The sequence below is a fragment of the Ranitomeya imitator genome, chromosome 10, assembly GCF_032444005.1.
Source record: "Ranitomeya imitator isolate aRanImi1 chromosome 10, aRanImi1.pri, whole genome shotgun sequence".
NCBI classification, from domain to species: Eukaryota; Metazoa; Chordata; class Amphibia; order Anura; family Dendrobatidae; genus Ranitomeya; species Ranitomeya imitator.
In genome coordinates, this window is record NC_091291.1 from 134827445 (window position 1) to 134849496 (window position 22052).

The 22052-nt window shown below is 50.4% G+C and overlaps 1 protein-coding gene across 1 annotated transcript in view; it reads left to right on the forward strand.

The window, feature by feature from the left end:
- Nucleotides 1–22052, forward strand: part of LOC138652258 (uncharacterized) — a 114341-nt gene that overhangs the window by 26167 nt on the left and 66122 nt on the right. Inside the window, exon 3 of the mRNA XM_069743025.1 lies at nucleotides 17826–18119. Within this exon, the coding sequence (XP_069599126.1) occupies nucleotides 17826–18119 (294 nt within the window). The remainder of the gene's footprint in view (nucleotides 1–17825; nucleotides 18120–22052) is intronic.

Consider the following 22052-nt stretch of genomic DNA (forward strand, 5'->3'; position numbering starts at 1 on the left):
GTCACAAAAGTTACATTTGTCCGCGTTCAGTTTGGCCTGCAGCATCAGGCTTTATCCAGGGGCACCACGAGGAGGAACGGACTCACCCCCATACACTGCTTAGTCTTCTTCTGCATATAATTTAGATAATATCTTTTGCTCTGATATTAAGTGTTATGCTTAATGTTCTTCTGCTCTTTGTTCTGCAGCCTCTTGTTCTTCTGCTTCTCGGTCTTCCATGTCGTCGTCTCCAGGGTCGTCGTCTTCAGTGTCGTCATCTCCGCCGTCGTCGTCTCCGCCGTCGTCGTCTCCGCCGTCGTCGTCTCCGCCGTCGTCGTCATCGGGGTGGTCTTCCGGGTCGTCGTCGTAGTCGTCATCGGGGTGGTCTTCCGGGTCGTCGACTTTAGGGTCTTAAACTTGGAAATGTAGCAGAAGGTACAAGAAGGCTGAGAAAATGCCAAGAACCAGCTGATGGAACTGGAACTCGGATGGCTACCCGAAGGTTCAAGAGCCTATGGAACTACCGAGGACCAGCTGACGTTACTGGAACCCGGTTACTAAGCAGGAGGTACCCGTGCTAAAAAGCACTACCAAGGACCGCCTGACATTGGCGGAACTCGGATACCCAGAAGGAGGCACCTAAGCCAAAGGCTCTGCCCGGAACCAGCTGACGTTACTGGAACCAGGATGGGGAGCAGAAGGTACAAGAGCAAAAGACACTGCCGAGAACCAGCTGACGGTACTGGAACCCGGATGGGTAGCCGAAGGTCCAAGAGCCAATGGAACTACCGAGGACCAGCTGACGTTACTGGAACCCGGTTACTAAGCAGGAGGTACCCGTGCCTGAAAGCACTACCAAGGACCACCTGACGTTGGTGGAACTTGGATACCCAGAAGGAGGCACCTAAGCCAAAGGCTCTGCCCGGAACCAGCTGACGTTACTGGAACCAGGATGGGGAGCAGAAGGTACAAGAGCAAAAGACACTGCCTAGAACCAGCTGACGGTGCTGGAACCAGGTGGTGGACCCGAAGGTCCACAGGAGAGGAGAGAACAGCTAGGCCGCGAGGCAGCCGCAGTTACCGAACCCCAACAGTCCTACATGGGGAGCTGGGCCTACTGGCACTACAGAACCAGCCTTGACTACCAGTTCACGCAGCCCACATAGGAAGCTCCTAAACTGGAGGCACCCTGGAGTTGGCTAACTCGACCGCACCACGACGGGGCAAGCATAGGCGTCTCAGTGAAGTTGACACAACCCGGAAACAGCTGACGGTGCTGAAACCAGGCTTGGCACGAGGGAGTACCTGTGACAAGAACACTGCCGAGAACCAGCTGGCGGTGCTGGAACCCGGATGCGTTGCCCCAGTGTGCAAGAGCCAATGGCACGACCGAGGACCAGCTGACGGTGCTGGAACCCGGTTACTAAGCTGTAGGTGCCCGCGCTTAAAAGCACTACCAAGGACCGCCTGGCGTTGGCGGAACTCGGATACCCAGGAGGAGGCACCTAAGCCAAAGGCTCGGCCCGGAACCAGCTGACGGTGCTGGAACCAGGTGGTGGACCCGAAGGCCCACAGGAGAGGAGAGAACAGCTAGGCCGCGAGGCAGCCGCAGTTACCGAACCCCAACAGTCCTACAGGGGGAGCTGGGCCTACTGGCACTACAGAACCAGCCTTGACTACCAGTTCACGCAGCCCACATAGGAAGCTCCTAAACTGGAGGCACCCTGGAGTTGGCTAACTCGACCGCACCACGACGGGGCAAGCATAGGCGTCTCAGTGAAGTTGACACAACCCGGAAACAGCTGACGGTGCTGAAACCAGGCTTGGCACGAGGGAGTACCTGTGACAAGAACACTGCCGAGAACCAGCTGGCGGTGCTGGAACCCGGATGCGTTGCCCCAGTGTGCAAGAGCCAATGGCACGACCGAGGACCAGCTGACGGTGCTGGAACCCGGTTACTAAGCTGTAGGTGCCCGCGCTTAAAAGCACTACCAAGGACCGCCTGGCGTTGGCGGAACTCGGATACCCAGGAGGAGGCACCTAAGCCAAAGGCTCGGCCCGGAACCAGCTGACGGTGCTGGAACCAGGTGGTGGACCCGAAGGTCCACAGGAGAGGAGAGAACAGCTAGGCCGCGAGGCAGCCGCAGTTACCGAACCCCAACAGTCCTACAGGGGGAGCTGGGCCTACTGGCACTACAGAACCAGCCTTGACTACCAGTTCACGCAGCCCACATAGGAAGCTCCTAAACTGGAGGCACCCTGGAGTTGGCTAACTCGACCGCACCACGACGGGGCAAGCATAGGCGTCTCAGTGAAGTTGACACAACCCGGAAACAGCTGACGGTGCTGAAACCAGGCTTGGCACGAGGGAGTACCTGTGACAAGAACACTGCCGAGAACCAGCTGGCGGTGCTGGAACCCGGATGCGTTGCCCCAGTGTGCAAGAGCCAATGGCACGACCGAGGACCAGCTGACGGTGCTGGAACCCGGTTACTAAGCTGTAGGTGCCCGCGCTTAAAAGCACTACCAAGGACCGCCTGGCGTTGGCGGAACTCGGATACCCAGGAGGAGGCACCTAAGCCAAAGGCTCGGCCCGGAACCAGCTGACGGTGCTGGAACCAGGTGGTGGACCCGAAGGCCCACAGGAGAGGAGAGAACAGCTAGGCCGCGAGGCAGCCGCATTTACCGAACCCCAACAGTCCTACAGGGGGAGCTGGGCCTACTGGCACTACAGAACCAGCCTTGACTACCAGTTCACGCAGCCCACATAGGAAGCTCCTAAACTGGAGGCACCCTGGAGTTGGCTAACTCGACCGCACCACGACGGGGCAAGCATAGGCGTCTCAGTGAGCTTGACACAACCCGGAAACAGCTGACGGTGCTGAAACCAGGCTTGGCACGAGGGAGTAACATAGTAACATAGTAACATAGTTTGTAAGGCCGAAAAAAGACATTTGTCCATCCAGTTCAGCCTATATTCCATCATAATAAATCCCCAGATCTACGTCCTTCTACAGAACCTAATTGTATGATACAATATTATTCTGCTCCAGGAAGACATCCAGGCCTCTCTTGAACCCCTCGACTGAGTTCGCCATCACCACCTCCTCAGGCAAGCAATTCCAGATTCTCACTGCCCTAACAGTAAAGAATCCTCTTCTATGTTGGTGGCAAAACCTTCTCTCCTCCAGACGCAAAGAATGCCCCCTTGTGCCCGTCACCTTCCTTGGTATAAACAGATCCTCAGCGAGATATTTGTATTGTCCCCTTATATACTTATACATGGTTATTAGATCGCCCCTCAGTCGTCTTTTTTCTAGACTAAATAATCCTAATTTCGCTAATCTATCTGGGTATTGTAGTTCTCCCATCCCCTTTATTAATTTTGTTGCCCTCCTTTGTACTCTCTCTAGTTCCATTATATCCTTCCTGAGCACCGGTGACCAAAACTGGACACAGTACTCCATGTGCGGTCTAACTAGGGATTTGTACAGAGGCAGTATAATGCTCTCATCATGTGTATCCAGACCTCTTTTAATGCACCCCATGATCCTGTTTGCCTTGGCAGCTGCTGCCTGGCACTGGCTGCTCCAGGTAAGTTTATCATTAACTAGGATCCCCAAGTCCTTCTCCCTGTCAGATTTACCCAGTGGTTTCCCATTCAGTGTGTAATGGTGATATTGATTCCTTCTTCCCATGTGTATAACCTTACATTTATCATTGTTAAACCTCATCTGCCACCTTTCAGCCCAAGTTTCCAACTTATCCAGATCCATCTGTAGCAGAATACTATCTTCTCTTGTATTAACTGCTTTACATAGTTTTGTATCATCTGCAAATATCGATATTTTACTGTGTAAACCTTCTACCAGATCATTAATGAATATGTTGAAGAGAACAGGTCCCAATACTGACCCCTGCGGTACCCCACTGGTCACAGAGACCCAGTTAGAGACTATACCATTTATAACCACCCTCTGCTTTCTATCACTAAGCCAGTTACTAACCCATTTACACACATTTTCCCCCAGACCAAGCATTCTCATTTTGTGTACCAACCTCTTGTGCGGCACGGTATCAAACGCTTTGGAAAAATCGAGATATACCACGTCCAATGACTCACCGTGGTCCAGCCTATAGCTTACCTCTTCATAAAAACTGATTAGATTGGTTTGACAGGAGCGATTTCTCATAAACCCATGCTGATATGGAGTTAAACAGTTATTCTCATTGAGATAATCCAGAATAACATCCCTCAGAAACCCTTCAAATATTTTACCAGTAGAGTACCAGTAGAGTACCTGTGACAAGAACACTGCCGAGAACCAGCTGGCGGTGCCTATTAAAGATTGTCTTCCTAGAGCCCCAACTAGCGGTGTTGGAGCAAAGGGTAAGCAGGGGGAGATGAGTGTAGGCCGAAGCCTGCACTGGAGGCAGCTTTGTGTCTGCGTTGCGTTTGCAGGACACTTTGCCGGCTACACACTGGGGGAACAGCTGGCGTTGCTGAACCCCACTAACACAATGGCGTGTGTTTTTCTCTGTGCAGCTAGCACTTGCGGGCAAAAACTAGCGATGTTAGAGCCCGTGTTGAAGCAGGAGGAGGAGGAGAGGAGCAGAGTGTAGGCCGAAGCCTAGTTGAACCAATTTCAAAGGAAACCTTTAACCCCCCCCTCAGGTGTTACAAAGTACAAGAGACACACCTTGTGCAGTATTAATGCTGCACAAGTGAAAGGTTGCTCTATTAATTTGTCTACTTGCACACGCTGAATGAAAGACATACACAATTTACCCCATTCTACAGTCAAACTGTAGTGGATGCGTGACTTGGTTTTTTGATGAGACGCAGCACAGGTGTCCAAAATAACGCCTTGGTGCTTGGCGCAGCTTCCTGAGCGTTGTTATTTGCTGTACAGGAGTCTGCGCTCTTGTGTTATCCCTTGGCAATGCCCTGTTAGCGCTGCCCATCTTATGACATCATTTCATGTTGGCCGGTGCGGTTAACGATGGCCATAAATCCCAGACCCACAGTGTCTTTTCATAAAGCCACACTGCGGTGCTGGGATTCGTGGCCTTGAGCAGTAAATATTTTGGCCGCTCACACACGTCCTTACACCTGCTTCAGACTGGGCGGCCTCTGCTGATCCCTTCTCGCATGCCGCGGCCATGAGGCTGCACAGTCTGAAGAAGGCGGAAGGAGATGAGTTAAGACAGGCGAAGATATGCACTGCTCGTGCCCATCAATCACACCCTCGCAGTCAAAATAAGTAAGACAACGAGGAGCATTTTATTCAGGCAGGGCGGACGAACAGGCGCAAGTAGCCAACCAATGATGTCAGAAGACGGGAAGCGCTACCAAGGGGGGTGCTGCGTATCATTAGAAAGGAAAGTCACACCTCAGGGACAGTGGAATGGTCTCAAAGAGACACATTTTGTACGTGTTGAGTTCCACGTGGGCAAGGAGAAAACATCAGCCACCTTGTACAAATGCAGCAGTACTGCTGTACAAGGTGGCTGTTATACATAGAAACACCTGGGGGTGGGGGGCAGGCTCCCTTCAATTTCAGTTCATGTGCCTGCGTGGCGTTTGCAGGTCACGTTGCAAGCTACACAGCAGGGGAACAGCTGGCGTTGCTGAACCCCACTGACACATTGACTGGTGTTTTTCTCTGTGCAGCTAGCATTTCCGGGCAAAAACTAGCGGTGTTAGAGCCCAGGGTCAGCAGGAGGAGTAGAGGAGCAGAGTGTAGGCCGAAGCCTAGTTGAACCAATTTCAAAGGTTACCTTTAACCCCCCCTCAGGTGTTACAAAGTACAAGAGCCACTCCTTCTGCAGCATTAATGCTGCACAAGTAAAAGGTTGCTCTATTAATTTGTCTACTTGCACACGCTGAATGCAACACGTACACTATTTAGCCCATTATACTGTTAAACAGTAGTGGAGGCGTGACTTGTCTTTTTAAAGAAAAGCAGCACAGGTGTCGAAAATAACACCTTTTTGCATGGGCGCAGCTTCCTGAGCGTTGTTAGTTGCTGTACAGGAGTCTGCGCTCTTGTGATCCCTTGGCTATGCGCTGTGAGCGCTTCCTGTCTTATGACCTCATTTCATGTTGGCCGTTGCGGTTAGCGGTGGACATGAATCCCAGACCCACAGTGTTTTTTTAAAAAATCACACTGCGGTGCTGGGATTCTTGCCCTTGTGCACTAAATATGTTTGCCGCTCACACATGTCCTTACACCTGCTTCAGACTGGGCGGCCTCATCTGATCCCTTATCGCATGCCGCGGCCATGAGGACACCCAGTCTGAAGAAGGCGGAAGGAGGTGACTTAAAACAGGCGAACATATGCACTGCACATGCCCATCAATAACACCCTCGCATCCAAAATATGAGACAACGAGGGGCGTTGTGTCGGGCAGGGCGGACGCACAGGGACAGGCAGCCAACCAATGATGTCAGAAGACGGGCAGCGCTAACAATGGGGGTGCTGCGTGTCATTAAAAAGGAAAGTCACACCTCAGGGACATTAGCATTGGTCTCTGATGAGACACATTTTGTACGTGTTGAGTTCCACGTGGGCAAGGAGAAAACATCAGCCACCTTGTACAAATGCAGCAGTACTGCTGTACAAGGTGGCTGTTATACATAGAAACACCTGGGGGGTGGGGGGCAGGCTCCCTTCAATTTCAGTTCATGTGCCTGCGTGGCGTTTGCAGGTCACGTTGCAAGCTACACAGCAGGGGAACAGCTGGCGTTGCTGAACCCCACTGACACATTGACTGGTGTTTTTCTCTGTGCAGATTGCATGTCCGGGCAAAAACTAGCGGTGTTAGAGCCCAGGGTCAGCAGGAGGAGGAGGAGAGGAGCAAAGTGTAGGCCGAAGCCTGCACTGGTGGCAGCTTTTGGTCGGTTGTGCCAGCGTGGCTTTTGCTGGACACGATGCCGGCTACACAGCGGGGGAACAGCTGGCGGTGCTGAACCCCACTAACACATTGGCTGGTGTTTTTCTCTGTGCAGCTAGCATTTCCGGGCAAAAACTAGCGGTGTTAGAGCCCAGGGTCAGCAGGAGGAGTAGAGGAGCAGAGTGTAGGCCGAAGCCTAGTTGAACCAATTTCAAAGGTTACCTTTAACCCCCCCCTCAGGTGTTGCAAGGTACAAGAGCCACACCTTGTGCAGCATTAATGCTGCACAAGTAAAAGGTTGCTCTATTTAATTTGCTCCTTGCACACGATGAATAAAACACGTACACTATTTAGCCCATTATACTGTCAAACAGTAGTGGAGGCGTGACTTTCCTTTTTACGGAGATGCAGCACAGGTGTCAAAATTAACACATAGCTGCTGTGCGCAGATTCCTGAGCGTTGTTATTTGCTGTACAGGAGTCTGCGCTATTGTGTGATCCCTTGGCCATGCGCTGTGAGCGCTTCCTGTCTTCTGACCTCATTTTATGTTGGCCGTTGCGGTTAGCGATGGACATGAATCCCAGACCCACAGTGTGTTTTCAAAAAATCACACTGCGTGGCTGGTATTCGTGGCCTTGTGCAGTAAATATGTTTGACGCTCACACATGTCCTTACACCTGCTTCAGACTGGGCGGCCTCATCTGATCCCTTATTGCCTGCCGCGGCCATGAGGACACCCAGTCTGAAGAAGGCGGAAGGAGATGAGTGAACACAGGCAAACATATGCACTGCACATGCCCATCAATCACACCCTCGCTGTCCAAAAACATAAGACACCGAGGGGCGTTGTTTCGAGCAGGGGAGATGCACAGGCGCAGCCAGCTAACCAATGATGTCAAAAGACGGGCAGCGCTAACAAGGGTGGTGCTGCGTGTCATTACAAAGGAAAGTCACACCTCAGGGACATTGTAATGGTCTCTAATGAGACACATTTTGTACGTGTTGAGTTCCACGTGGGCAAGGAGAAAAAGTCAGCCACCTTGTACAAATGCAGCAGTACTGCTGTACAAGGTGGCTGTTATACATAGAAACACCTGGGGGTGGGGGGCTGGCTCCCTTCAATTTCAGTTCATGTGCCTGCGTGGCGTTTGCAGGTCACGTTGCAAGCTACACAGCAGGGGAACAGCTGGCGTTGCTGAACCCCACTGACACATTGACTGGTGTTTTTCTCTGTGCAGATTGCATGTCCGGGCAAAAACTAGCGGTGTTAGAGCCTAGGGTCAGCAGGAGGAGGAGGAGAGGAGCAAAGTGTAGGCCGAAGCCTGCACTGGTGGCAGCTTTTGGTCGGTTGTGCCAGCGTGGCTTGTGCTGGACACGATGCAAGCTACACAGCAGGGAAACAGCTGGCGTTGCTGAACCCCACTAACACATTGGCGGGTGTTTTTCTCTGTGCAGCTAGCATTTCCGGGCAAAAACTAGCGGTGTTTGAGCCCAGGGTCAGCAGGAGGAGGAGAGGAGCAAAGTGTAGGCCGAAGCCTGCACTGGTGGCAGCTTTTGGTCGGTTGTGCCAGCGTGGCTTTTGCTGGACACGATGCCGGCTACACAGCGGGGGAACAGCGGGCGTTGCTGAACCCCACTAACACATTGGCTGGTGTTTTTCTCTGTGCAGCTAGCATTTCCGGGCAAAAACTAGCGTTGTTAGAGCCCAGGGTCAGCAGGAGGAGTAGAGGAGCAGAGTGTAGGCCGAAGCCTAGTTGAACCAATTTCAAAGGTTACCTTTAACCCCCCCCCTTAGGTGTTGCAAGGTACAAGAGCCACACCTTGTGCAGCATTAATGCTGCACAAGTAAAAGGTTGCTCTATTTAATTTGCTCCTTGCACACGATGAATAAAACACGTACACTATTTAGCCCATTATACTGTCAAACAGTAGTGGAGGCGTGACTTTCCTTTTTACGGAGATGCAGCACAGGTGTCAAAATTAACACATAGCTGCTGTGCGCAGATTCCTGAGCGTTGTTATTTGCTGTACAGGAGTCTGCGCTATTGTGTGATCCCTTGGCCATGCGCTGTGAGCGCTTCCTGTCTTATGACCTCATTTCATGTTGGCCGTTGCGGTTAGCGGTGGACATGAATCCCAGACCCACAGTGTGTTTTTAAAAAATCACACTGCGGTGCTGGGATTCGTGCCCTGGTGCACTAAATATGTTTGCCGCTCACACATGTCCTTACACCTGCTTCAGACTGGGCGGCCTCATCTGATCCCTTCTCGCATGCCGCGGCCATGAGGCTGCACAGTCTGAAGAAGGCGGAAGGAGATGAGTTAAGACAGGCGAAGATATGCACTGCTCGTGCCCATCAATCACACCCTCGCAGTCAAAATAATTAAGACAACGAGGAGCATTTTATTCAGGCAGGGCGGACGCACAGGCGCAACTAGCCAACCGATGATGTCAGAAGACGGGAAGCGCTACCAAGGGGGGTGCTGCGTATCATTAGAAAGGAAAGTCACACCTCAGGGACAGTGGAATGGTCTCAAAGAGACACATTTTGCACGTGTTGAGTTCCACGTGGGCAAGGATAAAAAGTCAGCCACCTTGTACAAATGCAGCAGTACTGCTGTACAAGGTGGCTGTTATACATAGAAACACCTGGGGGAGAGGGGGCCAGGCTCCCTTCAATTTCAGTTCATGTGCCTGCGTGGTGTTTGCAGGACACGTTGCCAGCTACACAGCAGGGGAACAGCTGGCGTTGCTGAACCCCACTAACACATTGGCTGGTGTTTTTCTCTGTGCAGCTAGCAGTTCCGGGCAAAAACTAGCGGTGTTAGAGCCCAGGGTCAGCAGGAGGAGGAGGAGAGGAGCAAAGTGTAGGCCGAAGCCTGCACTGGTGGAAGCTTTTGGTCGGTTGTGCCAGCGTGGCTTGTGCTGGACACGATGCCGACTACACAGCAGGGGAACAGCTGGCGGTGCTGAACCCCACTGACACATCACCTAGTGTTTTTTCTGTGTAGACAACACTTCCAGGTGTCAACTGACAGTGTTGAAACCCAGGGAATCAAAGAGGAGCAGAGTGTAGGCCGAAGCCTGCAGTGGAGCAAGTGTAAAGGGAACCTTTAACCCCCCCCCCCCCAGGCATTTGTTGCTGAAAGAGCCATCTTGTACAGCAGTAATACTGCACATGGAAAATGGTGGCTCCGAAAATAATGCTCCTTGCAAACGCTGAAGTACACACTCATATAATGTGTCCCCTCACACCGTCAAACCATCCCGGAAGTGGGACTTTCCTTTGTAATGTGACACAGCACAGCCGTCATTCCAACCCCCTTGGTGCCGTGCGCCACCTCCTCAACGTTGTTTGGTTCTGTCACGGAGCCCGCGCTGTAATGTTATCCCTTGGCCATGCACAGTTAGCGGTGCCCGTCTTCTGACATCATTTAGGTGTCAGGCTGGCAGTGCCTGTGCGTCAAAGCTGCCCGAGATCCAACCTTGCAGTGTCATCAAATGTAATCCCACTGCGGGCCAGGGATCCATGGGCATGCGCAGTGCATATCATCGCCTCTCACTCACCTCCTTCATGCTTCTTCAGACTGTGCGGCGTCACGGCCGTGGCATGCTATTAGGGATCAGCTGACGCCGCCTAGTCTGAAGAAGCATGAAGAAGGGGAATGAGAGGCTAGTATATGCACTGCGCATGGCCATGGATACCAGGCCCACTGTGGGATCACATTAGACGACACTGCGAGGTGGGATTTCGGGCAGCGTGGACGCACAGGCGCAGCCAGGACGACAACAAATGATGTCAGAGGACGGGCAGCGCAAACTGTGCATGGCCAAGGGATAACATAACAGTGCAGGGTCCATGACGGAATCAAACAACGCTAAGGAGGCAGCGCATGGTGCCAAGGGGGTAGCAATGACGGCTGTGCTGCGTCACATTACAAAGGAAAGTCCCACCTCTGGGACGGTTGGACGGTGTGAGGGGACACATTACATGAGTGTGTAGTTCAGCGTTTCCAAGGAGCCTAATTTCAAGAGCGACCTTTCCCTTGTGCAGTATTAGTGCTGCACATGGTGGCTCTTTCAGTAACAAACGCCTAGGGGGGGGGGGACAGGTCCCCTTACATTTTAGTTGTGCCAGCGTGGCGGTCGCATGACACGTTGCCGGATACACAGCTGGGGATCAGCTGACGTTACTGAACCCCAATAACAGAGGAGCGACTGTTGACTATGCACACAGCACTTCCAGGCACCAACTGGCGGTGTTAGAGCCCAGGGACAGCAGGAGGAGCAGATTGGAGGTATTACCGCACACACAGCTGGGGATCAGCTGACGTTACTGAACCCCAATAACAGAGGAGCGACTGTTGACTGTGCACACAGCACTTCCAGGCACCAACTGGCGGTGTTAGAGCCCAGGGACAGCAGGAGGAGCAGATTGGAGGTATTACCGCACACACAGCTGGGGATCAGCTGACGTTACTGAACCCCAATAACAGAGGAGCGACTGTTGACTGTGCACACAGCACTTCCAGGCACCAACTGGCGGTGTTAGAGCCCAGGGACAGCAGGAGGAGCAGAGGAACAGAGTGTAGGCCGAAGCCTGATTGGAGCAAGTTTAAAGGGAACCTTTAACCCCCCCCCCAAGACGTTTGTAGCTGAAAGAGCCATCTTGTGCAGCGCTAAGGATGCAAAAGGAAAAGGTTGCTCTTTTAATTATGCTCCTTGCAAACACAGAAGTAAACACTAAAAATGTGTCCCCTTATACCGTTAAACCGTCACGGAGGTGCGAATTTCCTTCGTAATGGGACACAGCACAGCTGTCATTCCTATCCCCTTGGTGCCGTGTGCTGCCTCCTCAGCGTTGTTTTAAGCTGTCACGGAGCCTGCGCTGTTCTGTTATCCCTTGGCCATGCCCAATTAGCGCTGCCTGTCTTCTGACATAATTTGGTGTCAGGCTGTCAGTGCCTGTGCGTCCACGCTGCTCCAGATCCCACCTCGCAGTCTCGTCTAACGTAATCCCACTGCGGGCCTTGGATCCATGGGCATGCACAGTGCATATCCTCGACTCTCACTCCCCTCCTTCCCTCTTCTTCAGACTGTGCGTTGTCACGGCCGTGGCATGCTATTAGGGATCAGCTGACGGCGCACAGTCTAAAGAAGGCGGAGGGAAATGAGCGAGAGCCCGAGGGGAAGATATGCACTGCGCATGCCCATGGATCCCAGGCCCGCAGTGTGACTCAATCAGAAGACACTGCGAGGCGGGATCTATGGCAGCGCGGCCGCACAGGCGCAGCCAGCCTGACACCAAATTATGTCAGAAGACAGGCAGCGCAAATAGGGCATGGCCAAGGGATAACAGAACAGCGCAGGCTCCGTGACAGCTTAAAACAACGCTGAGGAGGCAGCGCATGGCACCAAGGGGGTAGGAATGACGGCTGTGCTGCGTCACATTACGAAGGAAAGTCCCAGCTCTGGGACGGTATAACGGTATCAGTGAACACATTTTATAAGTGTTAAGTTCTGCGTGTGCAAGGAGCCCAAAAAAAATAGCTACCTTTTCCTTGTGCAGCATTACTGCTGCACAAGATGGCTCTTTCAGTAACAAACGACGGGGGGGGGGCCTTACATTCAGGTTGTTGTGCCAGCGTAGCGGTCGCAGGGCACATTGCCGGCTACACAGCTGGGGATCAGCTGACGTTACTGAAACCCAATAACACTGGGTCGTATGTTTTGACTGTGCAGCCTGCACTTCTGAGCCGCAACTGGCGGTGTTGGAGCCCAGGAATAGCATTTCAGGTGGTAGAAAGATGAACACAGCAGAAGACCTGGATGACACCCAATTAATTAATCAGGCAGAGGAGTGGCAAATTCCTGCGAGATCCAGGCCTGGTTCATTTTCAGGAAAGTAAGCCGGTCAACGTTATCGGAGGATAGTCGCATGCGACGGTCTGTTAGTACACCACCTGCGGCACTAAAGACACGTTCCGATAAGACACTAGCCGCAGGGCAAGCCAGCACCTCCAATGCATACTGACTTAGCTCTGGCCATGTATCCAGCTTAGAGACCCAAAACTTGAACGGGGAAGAGCCGTCGGGGAGTACAGTAAGAGGGCAAGCCATGTAGTCTGTCACCATCTGACGGAACCGTTGCCTCCTGCTGACTGGAGCCGCCGGTGATGGTGTAGACATTTGGGGCGGGCACACAAAAGTGTGCCAGAGTTGTGCCATACTCGGCTTGCCTTGGGCAGAGGCACTGCTTCTGCTCCCTCTTTGGGCAGAGCCTCCCCCACTGCCTCGACGCACTGAGCTGCTTTGTAAAGCACTAGCAGCACTCCTCTCAGTTGGACAGGAGAAGATGATGGAATTCACCAGTGTGTCGTGGTACTCCCGCAATTTACGTTCCCGGGTCAACGCAGGGATGAGGTTTTGGACGTTGTCCCGGTAGCGAGGATCGAGGAGGGTGAACACCCAATAATCAGGCATGTTGAGAATGTGGTCGATGCGGCGGTCATTTCTCAGGCACTGCAGCATAAAATCCACCATGTGCTGCAGAGTGCCAACCGGCCCAGAAACGCTGTCCCCTGCTTGAGACATGATCTCTGCCCGCTCGTCATCACCCCACCCTCGCTGTACACACTGACCACTGGACAATTGTGTCGCTCCCTCCTCTGGACGGAGCTCTTCCTCGTCCATTGACTCCTCCTCATCCTCCTCACAAATTGGCCCCTGCGTACCCCTTTGTGAGGAACCACGTGGCGCTGACTCTCCAGAAGCTGATGGAAAAGGTGACTCCTCATCCTCCACCTCTTCCACCACATCATCCCTTAACCCTTGCAAAGTTTGCTGAAGCAGGCAGATAAGGGGGACAGTCATGCTGACTAGTGCATCATCTGCACTTGCCATCCGCGTGGAATAATCAAAAGGACGCAAAACCTGGCAGACGTCCTTCAGAGTGGCCCACTCTGTGGTTGTGAAGTCTGATCGGCGCTGACTGCGACTTCTTTGCGCCTGATGCAGCTGGTACTCAATAACTGCTTGCTGCTGCTCACACAACCGCTCCAACATATGTAACGTGGAATTCCACCGGGTAGGTAGGTCACATATGATGCGGTGTTCCGGAAGGCGGAATCTGCGCTGCAGAGCAGCAATGCGGGATCTGGCCAAGCTGGAACGCCGCAAGTGAGCACACTCTAGGCGGACCTTGTGCAGCAGGGCATCAAGATCCGGATAGTCCCTCAGAAAACTCTGCACAACCAAATTGAGCACATGTGCCAGACATGGGATGTGAGTGAGGTTGCCAAGGGCCAAAGCTGCCACCAGATTTCAGCCATTGTCACACACTACCATGCCTGGCTGGAGATTCGCTGGCAGTAACCACACATCGCTCTCCTGCTTGATGGCATTCCAGAGCTCCTGCGCTGTGTGGCTTCGATGCCCCAATGAAACTAGTTTCAAGACGGCCTGCTGACGTTTGGCCACGGCTGTGCTCATGTCGGTCATAGGTAAACGTTCACGGGTCCATGTGGGGCTGGACTGTGACGGATCCTGCAGAGAGGAATCAGAGGAACTGGTGTAAGAGGAGGAGTCGATGCGTACAGACTGGATTCCTGCAATCCTTGGAGTGGGCAGGACACGTCCTGCGCCACTCGCACGATCTGTACCTGGCTCAACAACATTAACCCAATGGGCAGTGAGGGAAACATATCGCCCCTGTCCATGCTGACTGGTCCACGCATCGGTGGTGAGGTGGACCTTGCTACTGACGGCGTTCAGTAGCGCATGTTTTATGTTTGCCTCAACATGCCTGTGCAGGGCAGGGACAGCCTGCCTGCTGAAGTAAAAGCGGCTGGGCACCTTGTACTGTGGGACTGCCAATGCCATCAAGTCACGGAAGCTGTCAGTCTCCACCAGCCTGAACGAGAGCATTTCCAGGGACAACAGTTTGGCAATGCCTGCATTCAGAGCCTGTGCTCGGGGGTGGTTGGCCGAGAATGCCCGCCTTTTCTCCCATGCCTGTACTACCGATGGCTGTAGAGTAGACTGGGAGTGTGAGGATGACTGGGAAGGTGGTGCTGTGGGTGGAATTACACAAGGTCTCTGGGAGGAAGCCAAACCAGCTGTGCGTGAGCTGGAGGAAGAGGCAACACGAGCTGAAGAGGTGGTAGCTGCCGCTGTTGGTTGGCCTACATCTTCAGTGTGTTTCTGTAACTCCACCGCGTGCCTGGTCCGCACATGTTTCCACATATTTGTGGTATTGAGGTTGCTGACATTTTTCCCTCTTTTTACTTTATGATGACACAGCTTGCATTTGACAAAACAAATGTCATCTGCAACTGTGTCAAAAAAGGACCAGGCACTGCAAGTCTTGGGAGCGCCCTTTTTGGCTTTGGAAAGAGACAGGCTCCTAACGGGTGCCAAAGTGGAGGCTACAGGCTCCGCAGTCTTCCCCCTCCCTCTCCCTCTTTGGCCCGTAAGAGGAAGCTCTTCCTCTGAGCTGCTCCCACCACCTTCCTGTTCCTCACGCCACGATGGGTCAAGGACCTCATCATCTCCACTACCCTCTGCCACCAACTGCTCCTCCTGGGTAGTCTCAGCAGCACAGTACGCACGAGAAAGCGGCACCTGAGTTTCATCATCAGATGCGTACTGCGCTGTGGTCACCGGAGGCACTGGCCCACCTGCCTCTTCAGAGTCAGAGAGAAAAAGGTGTTGGGCATCACTGCACACTGCCTCTTCTTCCATTTCTCCAATGCTGCTTGGCTGGCCCCCTGTTTCCAAGCCAAGAGATTCAGAGAACAGAAGTAGAGACGGCTCCTGTCCTGGGCTCTCTGACTGCCTGGCCAATTTGGCAGGTGGTGAAGAGACAGATGGCTGCTCTCCAGTGCTCTGTGCCTGAGAGGATGTGGCACTAACTGAAGTCGATGCCGAGGCGTTAGCTGCCATCCACCCGACAACGGCTTCAATTTGGTCTTCACGCAGCAGCGGTGCACGGCGCTCTCCGACAAAGCTGCGCATGAAGGACTGTTCCCTGCTGAAACTGAGTGACGACGAGTCACCGGCGCCCGCAGCAGGCACAGAATCACCACGTCCTCTCCCTGCTCCTCTCCCTGCTCCGCGCCCACGCCCACGTGCCTTACTCCCTGCCCTCTTCATCTTGGTTGACAGATAAAGATAAGCAGAAAAGTACTAAGGCCTTAGTGTGCTTATTCCTGTAATGCTCCTCCTAACAGGTGTAAGAAACACTAATGTTGTAAATTGTGGACTAAACTTTATTATTTTTCAAATGTGGCCTACACAAGTGTTAAGTTCACCAAACACAACTTAACTTTTTTTTTGGTGCAGATCGGGCTACAGAGCTAGTTTAAATCACACGGAGACCGTGCAGACAGCCGTAAACGGCGCTGCAAGGCCAAAAAACCCTCCTCTAGGTTATCCTATATAGTGTTTTTCCACTATTTAGCTGGATACAAGTGGAAAGACACTAATAGGAATTTTTTTTTTCAAATTTTAAACTGGCTGCACTATTTGAAAAAAAGGAAATTGTTTTTCAAGGTATGAGGCAGTAACGCACCCTGAGCTGAATCCAACCGGCTATGGCTGCACACAGACTACAGGGCGAGCTGCGCTCACACAGAGACCGTGTAGACAGCCGTAAACGGCGCTGCAAGGCCCAAAAAAAAACCTCTAGGTTATCCTATATAGTGTTTTTCCACTATTTAGCTGGATACGAGTGGAAAGACACTTATAGGATTTTTTTTTTTTCAAATTTTAAACAGGCTGCACTATTTGAAAAAAAAGGAAAATTTTTCTCAAGGTATGAGCCAGTAACGAACCCTGAGCTGAATCCAACCGGCTATGGCTGCACACAGACTACAGGGCGAGCTGGGCTCACACGGAGACCGTGCAGACAGCCGTAAACGGCGCTGCAAGGCCAAAAAACCCTCCTCTAGGTTATCCTATATAGTGTTTTTCCACTATTTAGCTGAATACAAGTGGAAAGACACTAATAGGAATTTTTTTTTTCAAATTTTAAACTGGCTGCACTATTTGAAAAAAAGGAAATTGTTTTTCAAGGTATGAGGCAGTAACGCACCCTGAGCTGAATCCAACCGGCTATGGCTGCACACAGACTACAGGGCGAGCTGCGCTCACACAGAGACCGTGCAGACAGCCGTAAACGGCGCTGCAAGGCCCTAAAACCCCCCTCTAGGTTATCCTATGTAGTGTTTTTCCACAATAGAGCTGGAGACTGGTGGAAAAACACTAATAGGAAATTTGAGAAAAAATGTGCAGCAGGCTGCACTAAGAGCAAAAAAGAACAACTGTGTGAGGCAGTGTGAACCCCCCCTGAGCTGAATACAACCGGGTATATGGCTGCACACAGACTACAGAGTGAGCTGCACACACACACACACACAGAGACCTTGCAGAACGCTGTTAAAACAGCGCTGCAAGGCAAGAGCAAGGTGAACAGTGAAGAACACACAGCGTTTTGCTAAATTAGCCTTTGGAAAGGAAAATAAAGCAATTAGCAAGCTCAACTGGCCCTCAGTTAGAACACAGCGTCCTGTCCCTAACTGAAATCACAGCAGAGTGAGCGCAAAATGGCGGCAGCGCTTTTTTATAGTGCAGAGTGACATCATTTCAGCAGCCAATCCCAGCCTTGCCAGTACTTACATGCCCACCATGCTAAACAGGATGTGCCCACACTTTCATTCATTCCTCATTGGCTGCTGCGTTCAATTTGAATTCTGGGAACTTCCGATTCCGGTATCCGATACGCGGGAAGTATCGGAATTCGGTATCGGAATTCCAATACCGCAAATATCGGCCGATACCCGATACTTGCGGTATCGGAATGCTCAACACTATTCACGGCACCACGTACGCATCTGCCAAGCAGATCATCAAACATGGATTCAGACCATCCAAAGATGGCATGTTAGGGCCGGGGGTTTATGTGACCCGAGACATATATAAGGCTATGAAATACCCACTGAACAACGATCTCAGAAAGGTTGTGTTAATGCTAACGGTGAATGTTGGCAAAGTCAAGAAAATAGACCGTCATGGCCACCCATTACAGAAGACGTGGCACCAGCAGGGCTATAACACTGCCTGGGTGCCACCACTCTGCGGCATGAATACGAGCGGCCAGGAGGAAGACTGCATCTACAATCCTCAAAGGATTAAAGTGGTCGACGTCTATGGGAATCCCAATGATGTTTGTAAACTGAAGCGTTATCTTTGACATTACATATACAGACTGCAATGCCTGTCCACCAAGTGACCTGAATATTTCCTATTTTTCTGGTCCATATTTCTTTCTTGATAGTAAAGTAAAAGTAAATATTGCAAACTATTTTTTGCATGTTTGCTGTTCAGTAAAATCAGAGTCATAAATTGCAATTCTGGAATATAATGGCATCAACACAACCAGTGAAACCTTAAAGGGAACCTGTCACCTGAATTTGGCGGGACCGGTTTTCGGTCATAGGGGCGGGGTTTTCGGGTGTTTGATTCACCCTTTTCTTACCCGCTGGCTGCATGCTGGCCGCAATATTGGATTGAAGTTCATTGTCTGTCCTCCGTAGTACACGCCTGCGCAAGGCAAGATTGCATCAATCAAATCAAACACCCGAAAACTCCGCCCATATGACCGAAAACCGGTCCCGCCAAATTCAGGTGACAGGTTCCCTTTAAGGGCACATTCACACGAGTGTAGATTCTGTCATCAGAGCTCATCCGAGAGCGTTGGGTTGATTATGCTAATGACACTCCGATCCCAATGTCAGCACAGTGTGAGCCGTTTCTCTCTGATGAGAGAATGAGAGCACACTGTTAGGAGAAGATGGAGTACATAATGTCTCCATCTTTTCTACTCTGTGAATCCACGGAAATTAGACTGCACTCAGGTTTTATCCGAGTGCAGTCCGATGACTTCCATGCACCCACAGAATTGAATGGGTGCATGTCGTCCGTTTGCGGAGCTACTTGCAGCATGCTGTGTTATTTTCTAATGCAAAATCGATATTAGAAAAAACAAACAAACCTTGATCTGCACTGCCCCATAGTATATAACATTGGTTCCAGTGCCATCTGATAAAATATCTGGTAGCTCTCGTCCGATGTATACGCTCTTATGAGTGAGTCCTTACGGGTTTATCCAGGACTATTTTTTTCTTTTACTATGGGCCTAAAAACTAACAGGCAGGAAACTACTTGCCTGTTCTAACTGGCGTTGGCTCAAAGTAGTCACTGACCGCTCCTGCCCGTGATTCAGCTGCTCCATGTTAACAAGACAGCTCTTTTTTTTTTCTTGGCTGTTTTGTCATTAGGGCAATGACTGCCAACGTCATGCTGATCGACAGCTGGCTCCCACTGCTGGTGTCGACAGTCACACCCTGTCAACAGAGTAGAACAGAAGTGAAGCCACTGCTTGGTTGACATAACGTCAGTTGTATCGCTGGCAGGAGCCGTCTGTGACCATTCTATGCTTGTCAGATATCGGCATCAGACAACAGAAAAGTAGTTAGAAACGACCTGCTTCTTAGTCCTATATTACAGAAATTAAATAGTCCTGGATAACCCCTTTAATATATCTTAAAGAAAAATGTAGTTCCAGGCTAGCTACCAAGTTGTGTGTAGAAGAACAAATAAGCTTCAAATGTTTTGTAAAACATATTGAAATTTTTCAGAATTGAAGCAACGTATTCATAATGTTTCAGCACTTTATTATGCCTTAGGACTAATCCAACAGCACATAATTGACCATTGCTTTGTCGTAGACTCGACCTAAACACTTGACTTTTTCCTGTGACAATGTTATCACTTCTGAATGTGCAGAAAACAAAACATCACTATATTATAAATAATCATCCGTCTTTAGCGTTATTCTACATTAGCTACATACGGCAACTTTTACTGCACAAACAAACAGGAAGGGATAATGGCGAAAAGGCATGAAACAATTCAGTCCAGATTCACGTCACAAAGAAATGTTTGGAATTAAACTTCTTGAAATGTCGCATGACTCAAAGTTGTGTAAAGTTTGGCAACTTGACATTTTTAAACTAGTCCCAGCTCAGTCTTATGACTTTAGTGTCCTCCAGGTAGTGAGGATATGATTACTGAGGACACCACTTCTCCACAGTCGTCACAAGTCAGCTGCTTATAAACAAAACCCAGTGAGATCACCAGGGATTTTTTTGTGTAGTACTGAACACATGAGTGGCAAATTATACTTTTGAGACCTCTAAAGTCAAACACTGCCAGAATGAAGACCTCAACAGAAAGTGGCTGCAGCTGCTTCATAATGGACAGTTCCATCTGGCTTCTGTCCAAATCCCGGTTTAGGCATTCAGAAGGAAGCCCAAAAACATGAGGCCTGAATGTGATGGGATCATAGCCTAATGCTAATGGACTCTATGGTTGCAGAAGAGCAATGCCCAACATGCTGTAACCACCGAAGGGTGGAGATCTTCATATAGGAGGTCGCTGCATTAGTATATAATCATGCCATTGTACACGTAGTCATCTAAGCTACCATACATTTTGGACTGAAACCAAACATTTCTGGAGATCAAAAAAGTTTTTTTTTTTTTTTTTTTTTTAAATGTAAACCTCTGATTCACGCAACCCAGAGCAGTAGTGTTGTATTGTATAGTAACAGCTTTCTAAGGAAACAAATGCTGACATGGGCTTTGCAGCATAAAGAGACACATTAAAGTTATAAAGTAGTGCACACAATAGATGTATAGAGTCAAGTGGGCGGTCCCAGCCACCTCCAGAATCACGCTGTCCTGACATTATAAGTCAACTCTGCTTGTATCCGGCGCATATGCAGATGGGGCAGTATATTTGTTAACAGGTTCCCTTTGTAGTGCAACTCTAACCTGAGGATAAAGTTTTCACAAAGTATGAGAAAACTCCTAGAATAAGTTTATGATTCATTCACATTCACGAGAATTTTAGAACTTTAGGTTTTTCTGCCAATTAACTGTTTTAAATAAATGACGTGCTGAGCAGGACCACCGACAACATCGGTCACTTTAATCCTCCAAGGCTCATAAATACAGTCTTCTTCTAGGTTACTCTGCACCATGCCACATCCCGGAGGTACCCAAGCGCTGTCGTATCCTTCATCATGCCAGGTGAGCCGCATTGGGTGATCTTGGCTGTCAATCTTCTTAACCTTTCCCACTCTTACAGAAAGCTCCAAAACCACTTTCTGATCTGCCTGCGTCACTTTTATTGGATATCTTGATGCTTTCTCTACATCTCTACTAACGTAGACTCCTTTCCCCAACATCCCATCATCGGAAACTTGAAATCCGTCCTTGATGATACTCTCAGCTGCGTCTACAGTTGTCCCATGGTACATGGTATAGAACCTTCTTCCAGGATATTTTACTTCCATTTCATCGAAAAGGAATTCAATTCTGAGAATGTTCAACCTGGAAAAGAAGAAGATTTACTGGGCAGCATGATGGATGATTCATCAAATCCAACCAGACCCCTTTTCACCTCCATATTGCTGCCAGTCCACTGGTTCCTCTACCGGTAAGGGGACATCAGGTGGCCACTGATCAGCTACAGCAGTCACTTTTCATTTGGGCCTAAAGAAAGAGCTAGAGTCATATGGAACGTGACCACTGCAGCCGATCAGCAGCCCCATGATATCTCTCACTGAGAGAAGAAGCCAGGAGACCAGCGGGGGCCACTAGCAGCAATATGGAGAAGTTACACAGGCATAGAGGAGTATATTTTGTGTGTTAGCACCACCATGGGTCTATTTATTCCATCAGTAAAATATAGCCAGTTTACATGTGTTTGGACCCCCCCCCCCCAAAAAAAAAAAAGCGCACCCAAGAGATGATTTTGCTCACCTGGTTCTGTTGCATAGTAAAACGGGGATGGTACAATTTGGGTTAAGAAATACGGCTGCTGTTCTTATCCAAAGTCTCAGATCTAGAAACAGACAAAAAAAAAAAAAAAAACACTGATGAGAATACATCAAGACTTCATGGGAAGACTCGAAGGGGACGGCCATGATACAGCTGCACGTTCTACAACGATTGTTAAAGGTTTTTACTGGAAGAAAGTCATCTCATCCTGTAAACCAGATGACTTTATGCCACCTCAATATTTGGCCGTGTCAGTGCCACCTCAGC